The following is a 17,054-nucleotide window of genomic DNA, read 5'->3' as shown; positions in this document are numbered from 1 at the left end:
TAATATATTGGAATATGAACATACCCCACTTATCTTGCTTTACACCCTCCCTTGTCATGGCTCAGCACATGGCATTGTGATGCATCTGTACACGATTTGCAATACTGGATATCTGAGTTCAGGGCTACGAACACTGAATAAGAAATCTTCCTGAAAAGCAGAAAAAATACCAGGAAACAGAGTAGAACATGAAGCTACGAACACTGAATAAGAAATCTTCCTGAAAAGCAGAAAAAATACCAGGAAACAGAGTAGAACATGAAGCTATGGAAACTGAACATTTGAGAAATGTCATGATTTGAGTAATTCCATTTCTGACAGAAAACAACAAACTGGGGAATGGAGTTTCTGAGCAATAAAACAGTAAAAAAGATCCAACAATGTAAGGGGGTAGCTTTCTGGTCAGTCAATAACAAGAACTGAGAACCAGAAACTTCTAGAAAGTTCAAGCATTACAACATGTTCTCCGTGCAATCCATATCTGGCTTTCACGTGTAGTATCCCACGTCCTCTCACCAACCAGAATTATCAATCTCAACTCCAATAACAATCATTAGCAACAGAATTGAGATGAGTCGACCGTTACCCAACACAGCAGCCATAGCTCCTCGACGTTGAATCCCTCACATTATCCCAAACCAAAGGATATCAAAATATCCAAATTCAAGCAAATCTAATATATCAAAGCTTTCTTTTGTCAGTTTGGACTGATGATGAAGCCTTGGACTTAGCTGCATTGTCAACATGGCTAGAGTTGAAGAGGAGGCTACTCCAATTGGTTGACCTATGCACATTTCTTGGTGGGACCCGGTCACTGTCTTCTCCACCAGATGCTTCATACCCATCGCTCGTGGATCTGGACAGTAGAATCCCTTTCTGGCTACCAGCACTTGGAAGTGCCGTGAGCCCTCGTGCCTCTTCGGCGCCAGCCGAAGAGACCCGAAAAGGATGGAGATCGGGCGAGTCCAGACTACTATCGGGCGAAGACCCAACAATCCCAACTGAAGACATGGCTCGGCTAGTGCGAAAAGCACTCCTCGCTTCGAGCTGTAAAGGAGCCAAGCTCGTAGATGTTTCTGCAGCCATATCACTTCCATTGCTGTCATTGGATTTTGCCGATATTTTTGCGAGGGGTTCTAGAGGAAGATCTGTTGGGAGTCTACCTCGCTTGTTAGCTCGTCTCCGGTTCTCAAGTCTCGAAAGCATTTGGCCGCTGCTGCTCCCGAAGCTGCTGTCCGTTTCTAGCCCTAACGGTACTTCCCGTCTCGCAACTGGCTGAAGGACTCTTGATTTTTTCCTGGCCTGTGCGGCCGCCTTCGATACTTCTTCCGCATTCAAGCGAGCTAGAGTCCAAGGACTGATCTTTATGTTCCCCGTGTTTCTTTTTCTTGTTGTTTCTTCTACCATTGTCTTCTTGCCTAATGAATTTACGGGCATGCCAGCATCCGGAGGAACTACATCAAACTGGAATAAAAACAGAAATTTATGAACCAAGTCTCTGGCCCAAAAACATAAGAAATGACAGCACAAGTTTTTTTCATCAACTGAATTCTTGAATGGTCAAACTACTTGATATTACTTTAAAGAGAAAAAAAAGCACTTCATATACTTCTCAAAGAAGCTTGAATATTTTGTTTGTGAGGCATATTTCAAGAATGCTCTTCAAATTATGGTGGGGTGAATTTTACACATACATGTTAAGGCTCTTAGAAATGAAAGAAGCTTGCAAAAATTGGTAAATTGAAAATTTTCAAAGGACATTACGCGCGTGCGCATGTGTGTATTTTCTTCTAGAAGTGTGTTGAACTCAAAATTTTATCAAACGAAAGGGGTAACGGCAAAATTCATCATATCAAATGGAACCAGAGTTCCTTTTCCAATGTCCACATGGTAAAATCATTAGCTCTTCCAGGAAAAAAAGAAAAAAAAAACTTTGGAATAATAACTGTGAGAAAGAAACGGGAAATTACTATATAAAGACTTTAGAAGGTGAAGCGGCCATCTTTCGATTAGAAATGATAAAATAATAATCATTAAGCACAAAATAGATGTTATAATTTTTACGATTCAAGAACTGCACTAATGTAAAAAAATAACTGAACAGGTTGACACTGCATGTCATATGATCCATCAAGATCAATAATGGATATGCGTTCATATTTTTATGATAAGGTAAGACAATTATTAAGTACATTTGAAGAAAACAGAGATTTCAAGTAAAACTCAACTGCTTAGGAGCTTTTTTTTTTTTTCTTCAAAATAATGATCTCACCTACTTCCAAAGCATGAACAACTCTGTATTTTCATATTTTATAGTTGGTACTATCCTTCCCATGTTGTTTCTCTTCTCATGTTGTTTCCATGAGGAAAAAATATCAAGAAAACACTATATTACTTTTAACGTGGCATTCTGTTCTTTGAAGCATCACCACCCTTTACCATGTTAGAGTATGACTTTTTTTACTGATTGTAATAATAATAACTAAGATTTTTAAAAACAAATAAAATACAAATATAATGAAAAATAGAAAAAATGTAAAAATTGGTTACATTAAATGTTGATTTGATGGAATTATGGTAGCAGTAACCACCGGAGAGAGAGAGAGAGAGAGAGAGAGAGAGAGAGAGAGAGAGAGAGAGGAGGAGGATGAGGATGAGGAAATACAAGAGCTGCAGGTTAGGTAGAAGACTCCTACAAATATTCCATACCTGATCCTCAAGAAAGAGGCGTGGAGGAGTACACCATGCACCTCTGTGAAAAGTATTGAAGGAACTTGCACTGCTCAATCCAGTAAGGGAGCTCGCCGGAGACATCTGAGGACTCTGTTGACCACCTACACCTTGCTGCTCTTGTTCCCTCAACGCTATGATGTAATCGTATGTGCTGATGCCCTGTCACAATTGGATACATGTCTATAAAATGAGCATCTTTTTCTTTTTTTCCGAAAGAGGTAATTGTATTGCAAAGAAAAGAGATATGTACATAAACAGCAGGACTAGGTGTCCACAATGGGAGCAAGGGGAACTCAATCAGACCAACAAAGACACAAGGGTAAGACAGTATTTTTTTTTTCTTTTGGGGGGCAAGGGTTTCAATGTTATATTTTTCTTGTATCACAGGTTAGAGGCAAGGTTTTATGTCCTCTTGTCTCTTTTATTTTTATTAATAAAATTTAAGATGCCGCCCCGGGTTCCCAGATAAATTCCGGGGTTAAGAAAAAGGGTAAGACAGTATTAAATGATCGGGTAGATGTCACTAATGGCAAGTTAGCTTCGGACGGTGCCTTGTGACTAATGGGCTTCTCATCATCTATTTTATCTCATTACCTTTCACAAAGAAAACGAATTTGAAAGAATGCAAAGCTTCAAAAGGATACATAGATTGCAACTTAAACCACAACCCATGTATAAATTGAAGAAAATTGCGACAACTTCTGCACACACATTTAAATTTCTGAGATTCCATTTCGTTTAAGGGTGCATTTGGACATTCAAAAGCTTTCTTGGTTGAGATTTAAACGAATTAAAGTGAGAAAAATTACAGAAATCAGTGATTGGGAAGGAGACTCTAGTGTGTTGCAAGACTAGAATAAGTGAAATCATTAATGACTTGTAATAGCTTTGATCAATTAAACCCTAGAATAGCAGTGTTAAATAATCAAATTATTTAATAGAATAAGTCTTGGTCAATAATATCCATCATATTTTTCTCATTTATATTTCTGACACAATGGCCGTTAAAGGCTATTATGCTGTTACATAAGGACCACAATTTAACAGTCCAGTGACCACTGTAATGGCGATCAAAATCTTATGCTGACTCATTTTTTTAAACATTCTCTATTCTTTCATATTTCTTATGGCATTATAACTAATTCAAATATTCAATATGATAATATCCATTTGGGAAAGAAGCAGTGGAAGTAATTAAAAAAAAAGTATAAATAATTAGACAGGCGTAAAAGTGACCGAGGTAACCCACTCAACTAAGACACCAACACAGGCATCAGCTTAAACATGATGTGGGTTGAGGCCTGGAACAGCAGAAAGCCAAAATACTAACATGCGGGTACAGTTATGTGATAAGATTTAAAGATTAATTACTATGCAAGCAATAGTTCTTATATGCATATAACATATAACAGCTTAGATATTTAAATATAAATACTTTAAAGCTATAATAAAATTATAATATTGATAATACCATAGAGCAAGAAAAAATGAGACACAAATCTAATGCCTGAACAGCTGGGTCAACTTAAGTCCGACCTGCCAGTGTTTCAAAAAGTGTAATGACCTCGTCATACAGATAATAATGTATGGCTAATCTGTCTAAACAATGAAGTCTTAAGTATATAACTGAAGTAAAAAGAAAAAAGTATATAATTGAAGCAACAAGGAAGTCAAGTCCACACACTGTAGCATGAAGCAAATAATCATTGAGTTACCTTTTTAATGAGAAGAACATGAAAGAAGAACAACTGAGCAAGTGGTACAGCAGCAATCATAGCCAAGATGGTGCAAGCAGCCTGTAAAATTTACACATCCATTCTGTTAGTGAGAGAGTAAAAATTTACTTGAATAAAAAGTGAAAAAGATCTTTGTATTTGACCATCTCGGTCTCGTTTTTTCAATAAAATTGGCTGCCATTAAAAGAAAAAGGTGAAAAAGATGAAAAGTTGAAGACTTTACCACAACAACAACAAAGGGCACCAAAGAGAAACTGCTCCCTAACTTGGAGATGATTTCCACAGCGAATCGCTTCCGCTCAAGGAAACAGCGAATCAGTACAAGGATTCCTATCGACCACTGTAGAATAAGCTGCAATCTCAAGCCCAAGGTTCACAAACCACGGACACCTGTCAATAATCAACCAAAAAGAAAAAGACCTGAAATCAAAAGCTTACTACATCTGTTGACTGCTGGAACTTGGGGATGCAGGACGAAGTCAATTACTTATGGTATGTTTGGTTGCGTGGGGGTGGCTAGAATAAGAAGTTAAAAGGGAGGAAACAGGCATTTGATTTGTCTAGAAGAATAGTGGTATATAGTGTTTGTTTGCACGGCAGTTCTCTCGGAGAGTAGTGGAAAAAGTTGGGGTGTCATTACCAAAAAACTAGAGAGAGAGAGAGAGAGAGAGAGAAGACGACCTTTTCCACTATTCTTCTACCAAAAATTAAACTTTTTGGTAGAATTTGGTTGATGGGTAGAGGGGACATTAGTGCGACATGGACAAAAAAACAATAATGATATCTGGAACATGCTGGGAAGTCAAATGGAACTTCAATCAATATTGGCAACCGAAAAAGGAATCGGCATTCATTGGCATTTGAAATTCCAATGATTGCCGAGCGTTTGTGCAACCAAACATATAGAAAGGGGTATATGACATAGTTGCTCGGGGTGTCATTACCAAAAGAGAGAGAGAGAGAGAGAGAGAGAGAGGACATTAGTGCCATATGGACAAAAAAGCAAGGGAAGTCAAATGGAACTTCAATGCAATATTGGAAACCTAAAAAGGAATCGGCATTCATTGGCATTTGAAATTCCAATGAATGCCGAGTGCTTGTGCAACCAAACATATAGGAAGGGGATATGACATAGTTGTTCGAGGTCAAAGGCATGTGGCACGGGGCATTGGGTGAGGAAAGGGAGGTCCTTTTGAACAGTGGGTCCTGAGACTCTAGAATCTAAATAAGGGAAGAGAAGGACGCTTATGCTTACCAAGAAAAGCGCAGAAACCATGAGGGTGCAAAAGCTTTTGTAGTTTTTTTTCCCTATACAGTTGTTGAGCCACTACAAAACGAAGGATGAATAGATTATTAGAGGGTCACTCAAGGGACAAGGAGGATTGCGATCAAATCAAGAGCTTCTACCCTGCAATGATGATCGAAGCCGTCAACACATTTGTCGCAAACTCTACAATGCTTGCTGTACTTGAAAACCTGGATTACATAAAACCACATGAGAGTTTAATCACATTTATATGTATCCACAATTCCACAAACTTGTGTACAAACTATAAACACCTGTAAGTAAGAAAATAATTACAAGAACATAGTTAAATGACATGAACTTGCGTTCAAATTATAAACACACAAAAGTTATAAAAGAACTACAAAATTTTGGAGAACCTGGCACAAACAGATTTTAGATTTCTATGTTTAATTTTCTTTGAGATCTTTGTCTAGTTTCCAGCAAATACGACAATTAAAGGGATTCAAAAACGACAACACAAACAAGCTAGAATAAATAAGAGGACATCCACTTTTAACAAAGACAACATTGATTTCGATCAATTTTACTGTCCAGAAGTTCATGCACATGAGTGAATACATGTGATCAGAAGTATCAGAACAATGTTACTACGCTAGTAAGATGACCAACCGAATAGTAAGTGATTTTTGAACGATCAATGCCTCGTCTGGAGGAAAAACCATGCATTAAATTAAACAAGCAATACTAAAAAAAAGTGGCCTAAATGTTTTTTTTTTTTTTTTTTTTTTGAATGGCAAAAGACAAAAGTGAGTGACAAATTCTCATAAAAAATGGTAGTAATTTTCAATAAAGAAAAACAAATCTTGTTGGGCAAAAAGACACGTTTCTATAGTTGCTTAAAGGTAATTTTTGTCAAAAATAAAATTAGTCCCAGCAGAACTATATTTTCAAAAGTCAAACTTTTTGACTAAATCACGATTCTCGTTGACTAATCGGACAATATTTAAAAAAGGGTTTTTGGGTAAAAAATCCAGAATAACATATCAGTAGAAATAAGCAACATGCCCTTGAGATATTCTGGTGAATGATGCTTTTGCGATTCACAAAGACACTTTCACGCTGACATGAACCCAAGGTTCAAAACTCGGACTCGGATGAGAACTCGGCCACAATAAAAGGGAATCATCTCAAGCAAGTCAATGACTGAAGCGGTTAATTTTTCATTAACTCAAGCGAGTCAAAGGAATTTTGATTGACATGGTAAGGCAAACTCAGACTTGGGCGAGAACTTGGCCATGGTAAAAGGGAGTCGACTTGGGGAAGTCAACGAATGATACGGGAAGTTTTTAAACAGTGATGTGAACAAAGAAATAAGTATCCAACCTTTCTATTTAAGGTCATTATCATGGAAAATTCTCTGATGCATACCTCCACCTCACAAAGATTGCAGTAAAACATGCCATCCTCACTCATTTGTTGCTCTGAAGACTGTTCACGCGAATGAGATCGGCTCCATAACAAAGCAAAAGGACACCATCCTAACAAAACCATGCAGAAAGATAAATTATGGGAGGATGTGTCATTTTCTTCAACTTCTTTAGCTAAGCCTCCCCCAGTATTATCCATGCTTGTGCCCTCATCCAGCTGCTTCTCTCCAATTGTGGAGGCATTTGCATCATTGATTGAGGAATTAGATTCTTGGGGTTGATTATATTTTTCATTGTCCGCGATGTTAAGATACTTTTTGGACTTGAAAAGTCCTGGATCCCCCGGATCAGTAGCCGCACACCAAATGTATAGGCAGAACACACTTGTGACCTGATAGGAGCAGCAGCAACCATTGTAAGTTTTTTTTTTTAAAACAGAGCATACATGCCATACACCTATTGCTATTCAAAAAAAAAAAAAAACACCATACACCTAATTAATCATGCTCTTTTTTATCATTTATATAGAGATTTCATTTGGGAGATGATAAATGCGTACCCCCTGTAGGATTATTTGCACCCCCTTAACATGATTTGACGTCAAAAAGAGTCAAAAAGGAGGGTAATGTGAATAGACTTAAACGTTTTTTGACGTCAAACTCAAATCACGTTAAAGGGGTGCGAATAATCCTACAGGGGGTGCTAATTTACCATCACCCTTTCATTTGCATTTCAACCTGAGAAACACAATATATTGAATTTCAAGATGCTTAAGGATTTTAAATGGATTTGTATATGCAGTTATGCCAGCTGACAATATAACACTTTAACATATGTAAAAAAATAACTAATTACAAAATTTATATCCTTGTAATTCATCTGAATGCTCTCACAACTGCTTTTGAGATTTACACTTTAATAATTAATCAAACAGTTGACGTAAGAAAAAACTCTATTTTACCACTTGGGAACTTATGCTGTGGATATCAAGGACAGTCCATTTTTAGATTGTGTTGACAAACTAGACTGCATTGGCAGAAGTGCATAACTTTATGAGTGACACTAACACCCCCTCGATTAGATAGAGATGCGACTTAATACGATACTAAACTCCGAGAGAGAGAGAGAGAGAGAGAGAGAGAGACTTTCTTTTTTACTTCTTTAAATTAAAGATTCCCATGGGTTAGCTTGGCTGAGTTCATTGACACGATTGACTCGAATCGAAGTGACTTTCTCTGAATCGCTGATTTCAAGATTTCAAACAATGATAAAGCATGATAAAAATCTTCTCAACATCTAAAAGTATAGGTCAGGACAATTCCTGGCCACTTTCTAATTTCGACTCCACCAAACTTGAATTTGAAACCATTAAATGACCTTTATTCCTATCTAAGAAAACCTCTTCTTATTTTTATTTTTTGAAATGGTAAATTTTGCTAAAGGAAAATAAAAGAGATAACCAGTGACAGAGGATACCCCACGTCAAGAGCAAGACTGTGGACAGCGGACAGCGGACAGCACACGTGGCTTACGTGTCCTCAATGTCAGTGGCACATCAACAAATATGAGAAGATACAAACTCCCTCCATCTAGTATCCTATTAATGATGTGAACAATCTTCCACGATCCAGAGCATCTATGCTTCTCCCACGTGATCACACTGGATGAATCTCCCCCATGCGTGCACGCACACACACGAACGCCATAGTAACAAATATCTCTGACATTTTCAAAAATATCGTTGCAATTTTTTGATAAATCGACAATATCCCAAAATTTTCCTGAGATTCTAAAAGAAAATCGAGATAAATTCATGATATTATTTTGTTGTTCTAATTTTGTTCTTAAATTATATAATTTTTGTATTTTTTAAATATTTCATTTTTCTAGTTTTCTTGATGTACACACAAAAACAACAACAAAAAAAACTAAAATATACTGAGATACGCCCTTCCCGTGAAATCCCCGAGACAAATATATGTGACTACGACGTGCGCACACCCACACTTAACAAGAAGGTTTCCTGAAGAAGAACTATCAAAGTTGAGCTTGATAACATGGGGAGGAGAGAGAGACAACTTAACCTTCCTTTTACCGCTGGTTCTCCTACCACACGAATGACATCCCACTTCCTACTTATACCTTGCAGTACATAAGACCACACCACTTCCTTTCCAAGGGACCAATTCAAGATAATGCTTTTTACATCCCAAATAGTTTTAAAAATTGATTCAAAAGTCCTATGATTTGATTCCTTCCAAACAACCCATGCTAAAGAGAACGATGTAATGCTCTAAAGAAGACACATTTTAGTAGAAGTTGTGAGATTGGTGAACAGAAAGATGAAGATGGATGAAGTGTGGGCGGAAAATAGGAAAGAGTTGGTAGAAATGGGGGAGAGAATTAGAGAGACGCGGTCGACCACTCTATCTCTCCCTTACATATTATAAGTATTGTTAGAGTTGATGCCCTAAAACCTAGTATATTTCACATGTTAATCAATAAAAGTTTCTTTTCATGACAATTTTTGGGTGCTAAAAGTTAAATATGTGTGACATGCTACTTGTTATTGACACGTATTTGTCCTTAGGTAGCAAAGTAGGAAACCCATGCTCATGGATTCACAGATCCTAAAGAGCAAGAAAATATGGATTCTGGTTCTTTGCAGACCTTAATAGTTTCTATTTGGGGTTGAGGTTGGACACCTCCTCCTGTATACAACTAGCATCTATCTTGCAACATGCATGAGATGTGGAATGATTTATCTCAATCACTCGGGTAGTGGACCCTAAGCAAGATAGAATGGGTACGTCAATGAGATTGCGTACTGAACATGATCATATTAGAATAACTTGTGGACATAAGACAATTGAGCTATTCTACCAGACAGGACCTTTTACATGTTCTTTGACCTGAGGGGTCATATTGGTTTGTTGGCGAGTCTCTAATTCTTGTTCTATCTAACTGTGATTCTATTAGAATTACCAGAGGGTAGTACTGGAGTGTTGGACAAACCTTTGAGGTCAATAATGATACCCGACATGGGATTCTCCACCTATTTTATAGGATAACATCTACGGTTTTGGTCAGAGTAGTAGAGCTAGAAAAATACCTGGCCAGGTGGATTTGATAAAGTGTATATCAAAAGGATTTCACAAAATAAGTTTTGACATGGTTTTAACAAATGCATTTGCGGGCCAACACTACTTGACTGAAAGGTATACCACGAGTGAGCCCAGGGGGTAGTTGATGTCCACTCTCCGTAGGACTCAACTTAGTAGATGTGGACTTGGAGAAAGGACTTGCACATTTGATGTGATTAGGGGTATGATGATTTGACGATTATCTTCAGGGTTACGTCTCGATGGAAGCCACTGACTCAATGCGATTGTAGCATTAGCTACGGAGCAATAATCGCAGTGGGGCCCACTTGTGGGTTCTGCAGGATCTACCATTGAATCCCTGCTACGATCCCACTCACTACTCGATTGACCTATTATAATCTATTAGATAGAGGTCCCGCATTTATTTAGTTGCTTACAAGAACTAGTTCTGTGGCATTTGATGTATTGAAAGGATATACACAATGTATATAGTGTATATACACAATGTATATAGTGTATATACACTATGGGATACATTGGGAATACCAAAATGGTTAAGTATTAACCATAAGGGTATTTTGAAAATATCAGAAAATATATTGGATAGGGTTGCAACTCGGGTCGGGCTTTACCCGACCCGCATCGACCCGACCTGAAAATAGTACGGGTTGGGTTTAGAAATCATGGGTCTTGGGTAGGGTCGAGTTTTAGTTTAAAAACCCGGCTCAATTTTGGGTAGGGTCGGGTTTAAAGAAAAGAAATTGAAACCCGACCCGACTTATGTATGTGTACTATGACATTTTTAATTATCTCTTGAATAACATAGGAAATTACTTTCCAATATATTGATATAATTGTTTTCATTGAGGCGATCATGTTTGTGGTGTGGGAACATAGTTTACTTCTTAAATTCATACACTACATAAATTCAGAGATTTTTGGTGTGAAGAGATTTTTTTTTCTTCTACAACACGTCAACGTGAAAAAAACCCGACCCGACCCGACTCGGCCCGAGAATTATCATGGGTAGGGCCGGGTTTGGGAATCATGGGTTTTCCGGAAAAAAAACCCGACCCAACCCAACCCAAGATATTTTTCGGGTAGGGTAGGGTCTTCAAAACCCGACCCGAGTTGCACCCCTAATATTGGAGCCTAAATCCTATTGGATAGGATTGGATTACATTTATTTAATTGGGAATTGAATGTGAAATGAAATGGGAATTTAAATTGGATAAGTGGACCCACATGAGACAAATTTGGTTCTTGATTTGTTTACTGAAATTCAAGCAACACATGTGAAATTGGAGAGAGAGAGAAAGAAGAAACAAACCAAATTAGAAACTAAGGAACCACATGGGCAACCCAAGGGATTGCTTGGGCAGCAAGCAATCCCTATGGGACGTCTCATATGGGTTTCCATAATAGGGAGTTGCTTGCTTGCTCAATTGGTGCTTCCAATTGTGGCTAGTTTCCATTGTTTTTTAGATTTCTCTAGAAACTTTGGATTATGCATATGAAAATTAAGAACTTTATAAATATAAGACATATTGTTGGAGTTTTAATGAGCTCTTCCGTAATTCCATGTGCTGAAAATTGGTAGACACCCCAAAGTCTTTCTCTTCTTCTTCTTCTTCAATTCCATCAACTAGTTTAATCTTTTCTAGATCAAAAACAAACATCCAACCAAGCTCCATTGATCTAAATACATATTCCCACATTATAATATGATTTATAAAGTGAATAAAGTGTTGTACACAAGATCATTTACGCAACAAAATGAATACATCGATCCAACTTGCGATTTCGCGTCCATTAGCTCGCCGGCGAATTTTCGAGGAGTAGATCAAGCAGACGAGTTCTTTTCTACATAAAGGTATTTATATTTATGTTTATTAAATCACAATAAAATCAATTAGTCTCTAGGAATCCTGGGTTGGAGCAAAATTTTTGTTCTACACGATTTATTCTTCCGCAACGTGTAGCGATTTTGCTCGGAGTTTTACAACCAATCTAACAAGTATAAAGTATTTACAATTACATCACTAGTAACTTAAAAAAAAGAATTAAGGAAAAATACACGTATACCCCTATAAACATAAAAATAACCCTAGTAAATCCCTATATCTCAACACTCCCCCTCAAGTTGGTGCAAAGATATCACTCATGCCAACTTGTCAACTATCTAAGATAATCGATTTGAAGCAACAACTTTCGTAAGGATGTTAGCAAGCTTTACTTACGTAGGAATATAAGGAATATAAATCAGTCATTGCCGGAGCATCTCCGCTATGAAGTTACGATCAACCTCAATATGTTTTGTTCATGTTGAATGGAATTATGCGCAATACTTATGGCAGCCTTGTTATCACAATAAAGTTCATAGGACCACATGTAGAGTCCCCACAGATAACAGTCCCTAAAGCCATATTAGCTCACATACTCCATGACCAAAGATACATTTTCAGTTTTTGTACTGACTGTTTCTTACTGCGCCAGGTACCGAGATTACCTCCTACAAATGAACAATAACCCAATGTCAACTGCATATATGTAAAGGATCCAGCCCCATCGGCATCCATGTGAGCTTTCATAATCACTTGATTTGGACAAGTAACCAAGCCAGCAACTAACGAACCTCAGTTGCGAGCGATCAGATGGTTGGTTTGGTGCTTCATGTCGAAATCGACCGAATACATTGAACCGCAACCGGTTTTGACATGCCCACACCATCACCCAAAGGGATGAGACGAACCAACTTCTTGTCAACAGAGTGCCACATACAAAAGACTTTTCTCGCAGTAATCACTGGTCAACTTTAGCCATGATTTTAGATGGATAAGCCGATAAGATAATTCAGACATTCATGGGGCAACATGATTATTTTTTTCTCTTTTCTTTTTGAAATATAAGATGTTTAACTTGATAGGCCTCAAGTGCGAGGTTACTTTTTATCTTTAATTAGATAGGTGAGCTGGAATCTAATTTGCTGCCCCAAGATTGTAACATATAGTGCACATGCTTAAACAGAAGACACTTGAATACTATGGTCAAATAGATATTACAGTATCATACATTCTCTCTTGTAAGCAGAACCAAACTCATGGCCTCATCAAAGACTGAAAGCTAGAGCCTCATAAATCGAAACGGCGACTGGATTTCAGTTTCCTAGTCTAATCCATGGATCTGAATTCTATTGTTCCAGTAACAGATTACATAACAGCAGCTATGGAATAGAAAACCCTTTCCCTTTCCACTCATAAGCAAATCAGTACAAACTACATGGATTTGTGAGAATCAGTAAAAACTAAAATAAGTGAAGAAAAATAAAAAAGAAAGGAAAGCATTTAAGAGAAAAGCTCAAGAAATCAGACCCAAAAGCTAAATCTGGCAAAAACCCAAGAAACAACACCAAAACCAGACAGATCTCAGCTCATAAAAACAGATAAACAAGCAAGAAAAGGATAAAGGATAAACTGAAATCAAAAGAGTAAGAAAAATGTCTTACCAATGGTGTGTAGAGCCCCATGAAAACATACATAAAACCAGATAAACAAGCAAGAAAGAGATAGAGGATAAACCGAGTACAAAAGAGTTAGAAAAATGTCTTACCAGTGGTGTGTAGAGCCCCATGACAACATACTGATATACTTTCCTTCCAACAAAGGGGACAAAGAACACATAAAAAGCAAACCCTAATGCCAGAAAAACAGCCACAGCAACCACCTAAAGAGAGAATAAAACAAACAAAAAAAGAATAAGATCAAAAACAATATTTACACAACAAAAAAAGAAAAAAAAGAAGAAGAAGAAACAAACACATACCTGAAGAGGATGATAAGGAAGCTGCCACCCATGTTTCCTCATTTTCCAACTTGGGTTTTGAAGATACAATGCAAATCCAGAGATGGGTCAAAAGAAAAAAATGGGAAAAAAGTTTACAGGTCTAAAAAGGAGTTGGGTTTTTAATTTTTCTTCCTTTGGGTTGCATGGGTATTTTTCAGTACTCATATTAGTGGAAAAAAATGGGACAGTTGGGAGGAGATGATTAATTTTGGGGTGAGGAGAAATGTGGAAAAAGTTTGTCTGGTTCATTTCATCATTCCCCCTTTTTCTTCTTCACTGCTCAGAAGAGGAGCAGATGGGGGCTACTACTCTCTTGTTTCTCGTGACCCTTTTTTTTTCCTATGGGCTAAAGATCTGTACTGCGATAAATAAGTTGGTGGTGGCTTTTCTTTCCTTTTTCATGATTGTAATTACCAACCAGTAACCCCTTTTTGTAACATCTGTCTCTCTCTCTCTCTCTCTCTCTCTCTAGAATTACTTTATGGGTTTTTTTTTTTTTTTTTTCGCAAATGAAGTCCTCTAATTTGCTTTATTTGCAAAAAGAGTCCTTATATGCTCTGTTTGATTGCATGCAGATGACTGGGAGAATAAGAGAAAATAACTCAAAGAGAATTAAACAAGAATGGAAGATTGGGAGAATATTATGAGGGAGATTTGCGAGTAGTGTTTGGTTTCGCGAGGAAATTAGCGGAAGATGTAGGGTGTCATTATCAAAATATAGGTAAAAGAGAGAGAAAGAATAAGACAAGAATTTCTCCTAATTCTCCCAACAAATTTTTTCATTTTGGTGAAAAAAGGGGAGAAGATTATGGGGGGAAACATCTCCGCCACGTAGGTGTCACCTAGGATAAAAACCAATAATGATGTCTAGTGGTTAAAGGTGTAAATGACAACTAAACATGCTTTGGAGAGATCTCAGGAAGATCTCATGCATTTGAAACTCCTACAATCCCCCCAAAACAAGCAACCAAACAGAGCAGGCCCCGTTTGGCTGCCAGGAATTTGTTTTCATGATAAATCATGCATCTTTCCCGAAGACCCTGGAAATCAGGAAACCAAATCCCAAAAACGGTTGTCTCCTTGATGAGAAGTTGTTTTGATTTTTGTCAACTTCTCATCATGGAGATGGTCGTTTCTGGAATCTTATTTCTTGATTTTCAGGGTCTTCACACTTGAAGATGGCCGATTTATCATGAAAACAAATTCCACACAGCCAGATGTGTCCTTAGTTTTGACAATTTGAGTGAATTTTGCAAATCCGGTCATACCATAATTTTATGACCAAACTACCCATACTAGAATTTTTTTTACTTGCACACTTACAGAGACCGAAATGTCCATACACATTTGAATAAACAAAAATTGCCTTTAAAAAGACCAAAATACCTGCAATGCTCCCATCAAAACATGAGGTATAAAATAGTGGGCCACACCTATGTATAGGCGTGGGTGGACATTGTGGGACCTACCACATCAAACACATGAGGTAAAATGGTGGGTTCGACCCGATGCATGGGTTTGAGTTGAGTCCATCGAACCCACGATTCAACGATCATCACTAGGGACATTTTGGTCCTTTTACAAGTAAAAAAATCTACCTCAGGTATTTCGGTCAAAATCTTATGGCACGACTGGATTTGCAAAATTCACTCAAATGTGATGACTCTATTTGCAAATTGTTAAAATAGAAGACTGTTTTTGCAAATAAAGCAAATTAGAAGACTTCTTTTGCAAACACCCCATTATTTTATGTGAGAATTACCAACCTCCCTCTCGCTCTCCTTCTCGTGGTCAAAAGCTAAAAAGCATAGGCATAAGTATTATTTTATTTGAGAAATGGACCACCAAAGAGTTTAATCCATTGATAATGTAAAAGGAAGTTGTAGAGATGGGTCCCACTGCTCGGATGGCATCTTTGCTTTTTCATGGTCCATTATCTACATAGCTAGATCATGTCATGTTTTTTTGGCTGAAGAAGGGATTCAATCAAAGGCCCCACTAGAGAACAAGACAATCTTTAAACAAATCTGTGTTAATTTACATCATAGAGGAATGTGATTGAGGTTTATAAGAATCTAGTCCTATCACAATCAAAGACCCATTCTTTGTTAAGGCAACATGTTTAATAAGGGTGCAACTTGGATCTGGCTCAACCCGAACCTGACGGTTTTAAACCTATTTCGGCTCTGGTTGGGTTGTCATTTCCTCGAGTTGGGTTGAGAAAAGCCAACCCAATTTAATTTTAAGAAATTTAAAGGTGGGTTGCATTAGGGTTGACCCTTCTTGACCCGACGCTTTGGTTGGGTCAGGTTAGGATTGAGGTTTTGGGTCCGGAGCCACAACCCTACCCGTCCCGAGTTGGAGCCATAATGCCATTTCTATTGAAAGTTGAAACACACTTCTATTGAAAATAAAACCTTATTACTGTGAAGGAAGTTTGGATCATTACATGTTGTAATCTTATGCCATTTTAGATTAGGAAACTTGTTAGAACTTTAATATAAATCAAAATCAAGTCCCTTATCATTGAAATCTAGAAGTATTCCATGCTATTTAAAAATTGTTGAGAAAGGAGAGGCATGGTTTAAATACTAGGGCTACTTAGGGTTTTACCCTAGAAGGGGCTGCCTTTTTGGCATTTTCATGTCAGTGGTTGGACTTGATGCAGGTGATGTTACAAAACTAATGCCAACCTTTGTATTACTCTCTGTCTTTTGCTACCTGTGTCAGTATCTCTCTCCTCTCAGCATTAATTTCATTGGATCCCTATCTGTCCCCCTCCCAAGGTCTAACATTAGGCCACGCATTCCCATGTCCTCTCTCTTTCTCTCCACGACTTTCCACCTGTAACCCTAACCCTAACCCTAACCCTAACCCTAAAATGCATTTCACGTGCCACAAGTGTTATCTAAACCCAAAGCCTCATGTACAAAGCTTGTTTCCAAAAACCATAATAATGCAA

At 37.7% G+C, this 17,054-nt stretch overlaps 1 protein-coding gene across 2 annotated transcripts; it reads right to left on the bottom strand.

The window, feature by feature from the left end:
* Positions 1 to 182: 182 nt before the first annotated feature.
* On the bottom strand, positions 183 to 14,458 carry LOC143857391 (DHHC-type zinc finger family protein). 2 transcript variants are annotated; one of them, XM_077367822.1, is made up of 9 exons: positions 14,072 to 14,458; positions 13,859 to 13,972; positions 7,147 to 7,536; positions 5,877 to 5,945; positions 5,725 to 5,796; positions 4,693 to 4,821; positions 4,449 to 4,529; positions 2,710 to 2,892; positions 183 to 1,464 (listed from the first exon to the last, which is right to left on the bottom strand). In XM_077367822.1, the coding sequence occupies exons 1-9, from the start codon at positions 14,111 to 14,113 to the stop codon at positions 682 to 684; spliced, it is 1,863 nt and encodes a 620-aa protein (XP_077223937.1). In that variant the 5' UTR covers positions 14,114 to 14,458; the 3' UTR covers positions 183 to 681. The 2 variants fall into 2 exon arrangements, with proteins under 2 accessions (XP_077223937.1, XP_077223941.1); XM_077367826.1 differs by lacking the exons at positions 13,859 to 13,972; positions 14,072 to 14,458 and adding an exon at positions 13,755 to 13,854.
* Positions 14,459 to 17,054: the final 2,596 nt, after the last annotated feature.

Source organism: Tasmannia lanceolata, unplaced genomic scaffold (genome assembly GCF_043159265.1).
Source record: "Tasmannia lanceolata isolate RefF3 unplaced genomic scaffold, GAP_Taslan_0.1 ptg000003l, whole genome shotgun sequence".
Classification (NCBI taxonomy): Eukaryota; Viridiplantae; Streptophyta; class Magnoliopsida; order Canellales; family Winteraceae; genus Tasmannia; species Tasmannia lanceolata.
Note: the sequence above shows the minus strand (reverse complement) of the source record. Positions and strands in the feature narration are given on the sequence as shown.

Coding starts and splice junctions, on each gene's coding strand:
- LOC143857391 (XM_077367822.1), bottom strand. CDS start 14,113: ATGAGGAAACATGGGTGGCAGCTTCCTTATCATCCTCTTCAG. Junction 5,946..7,146: donor GCAATCTTTGTGAGGTGGAG/GTATGCATCAGA, acceptor TATGTAATCCAG/GTTTTCAAGTACAGCAAGCA. Junction 4,822..5,724: donor TGGTTTCTGCGCTTTTCTTG/GTAAGCATAAGC, acceptor TTGAGATTGCAG/CTTATTCTACAGTGGTCGAT.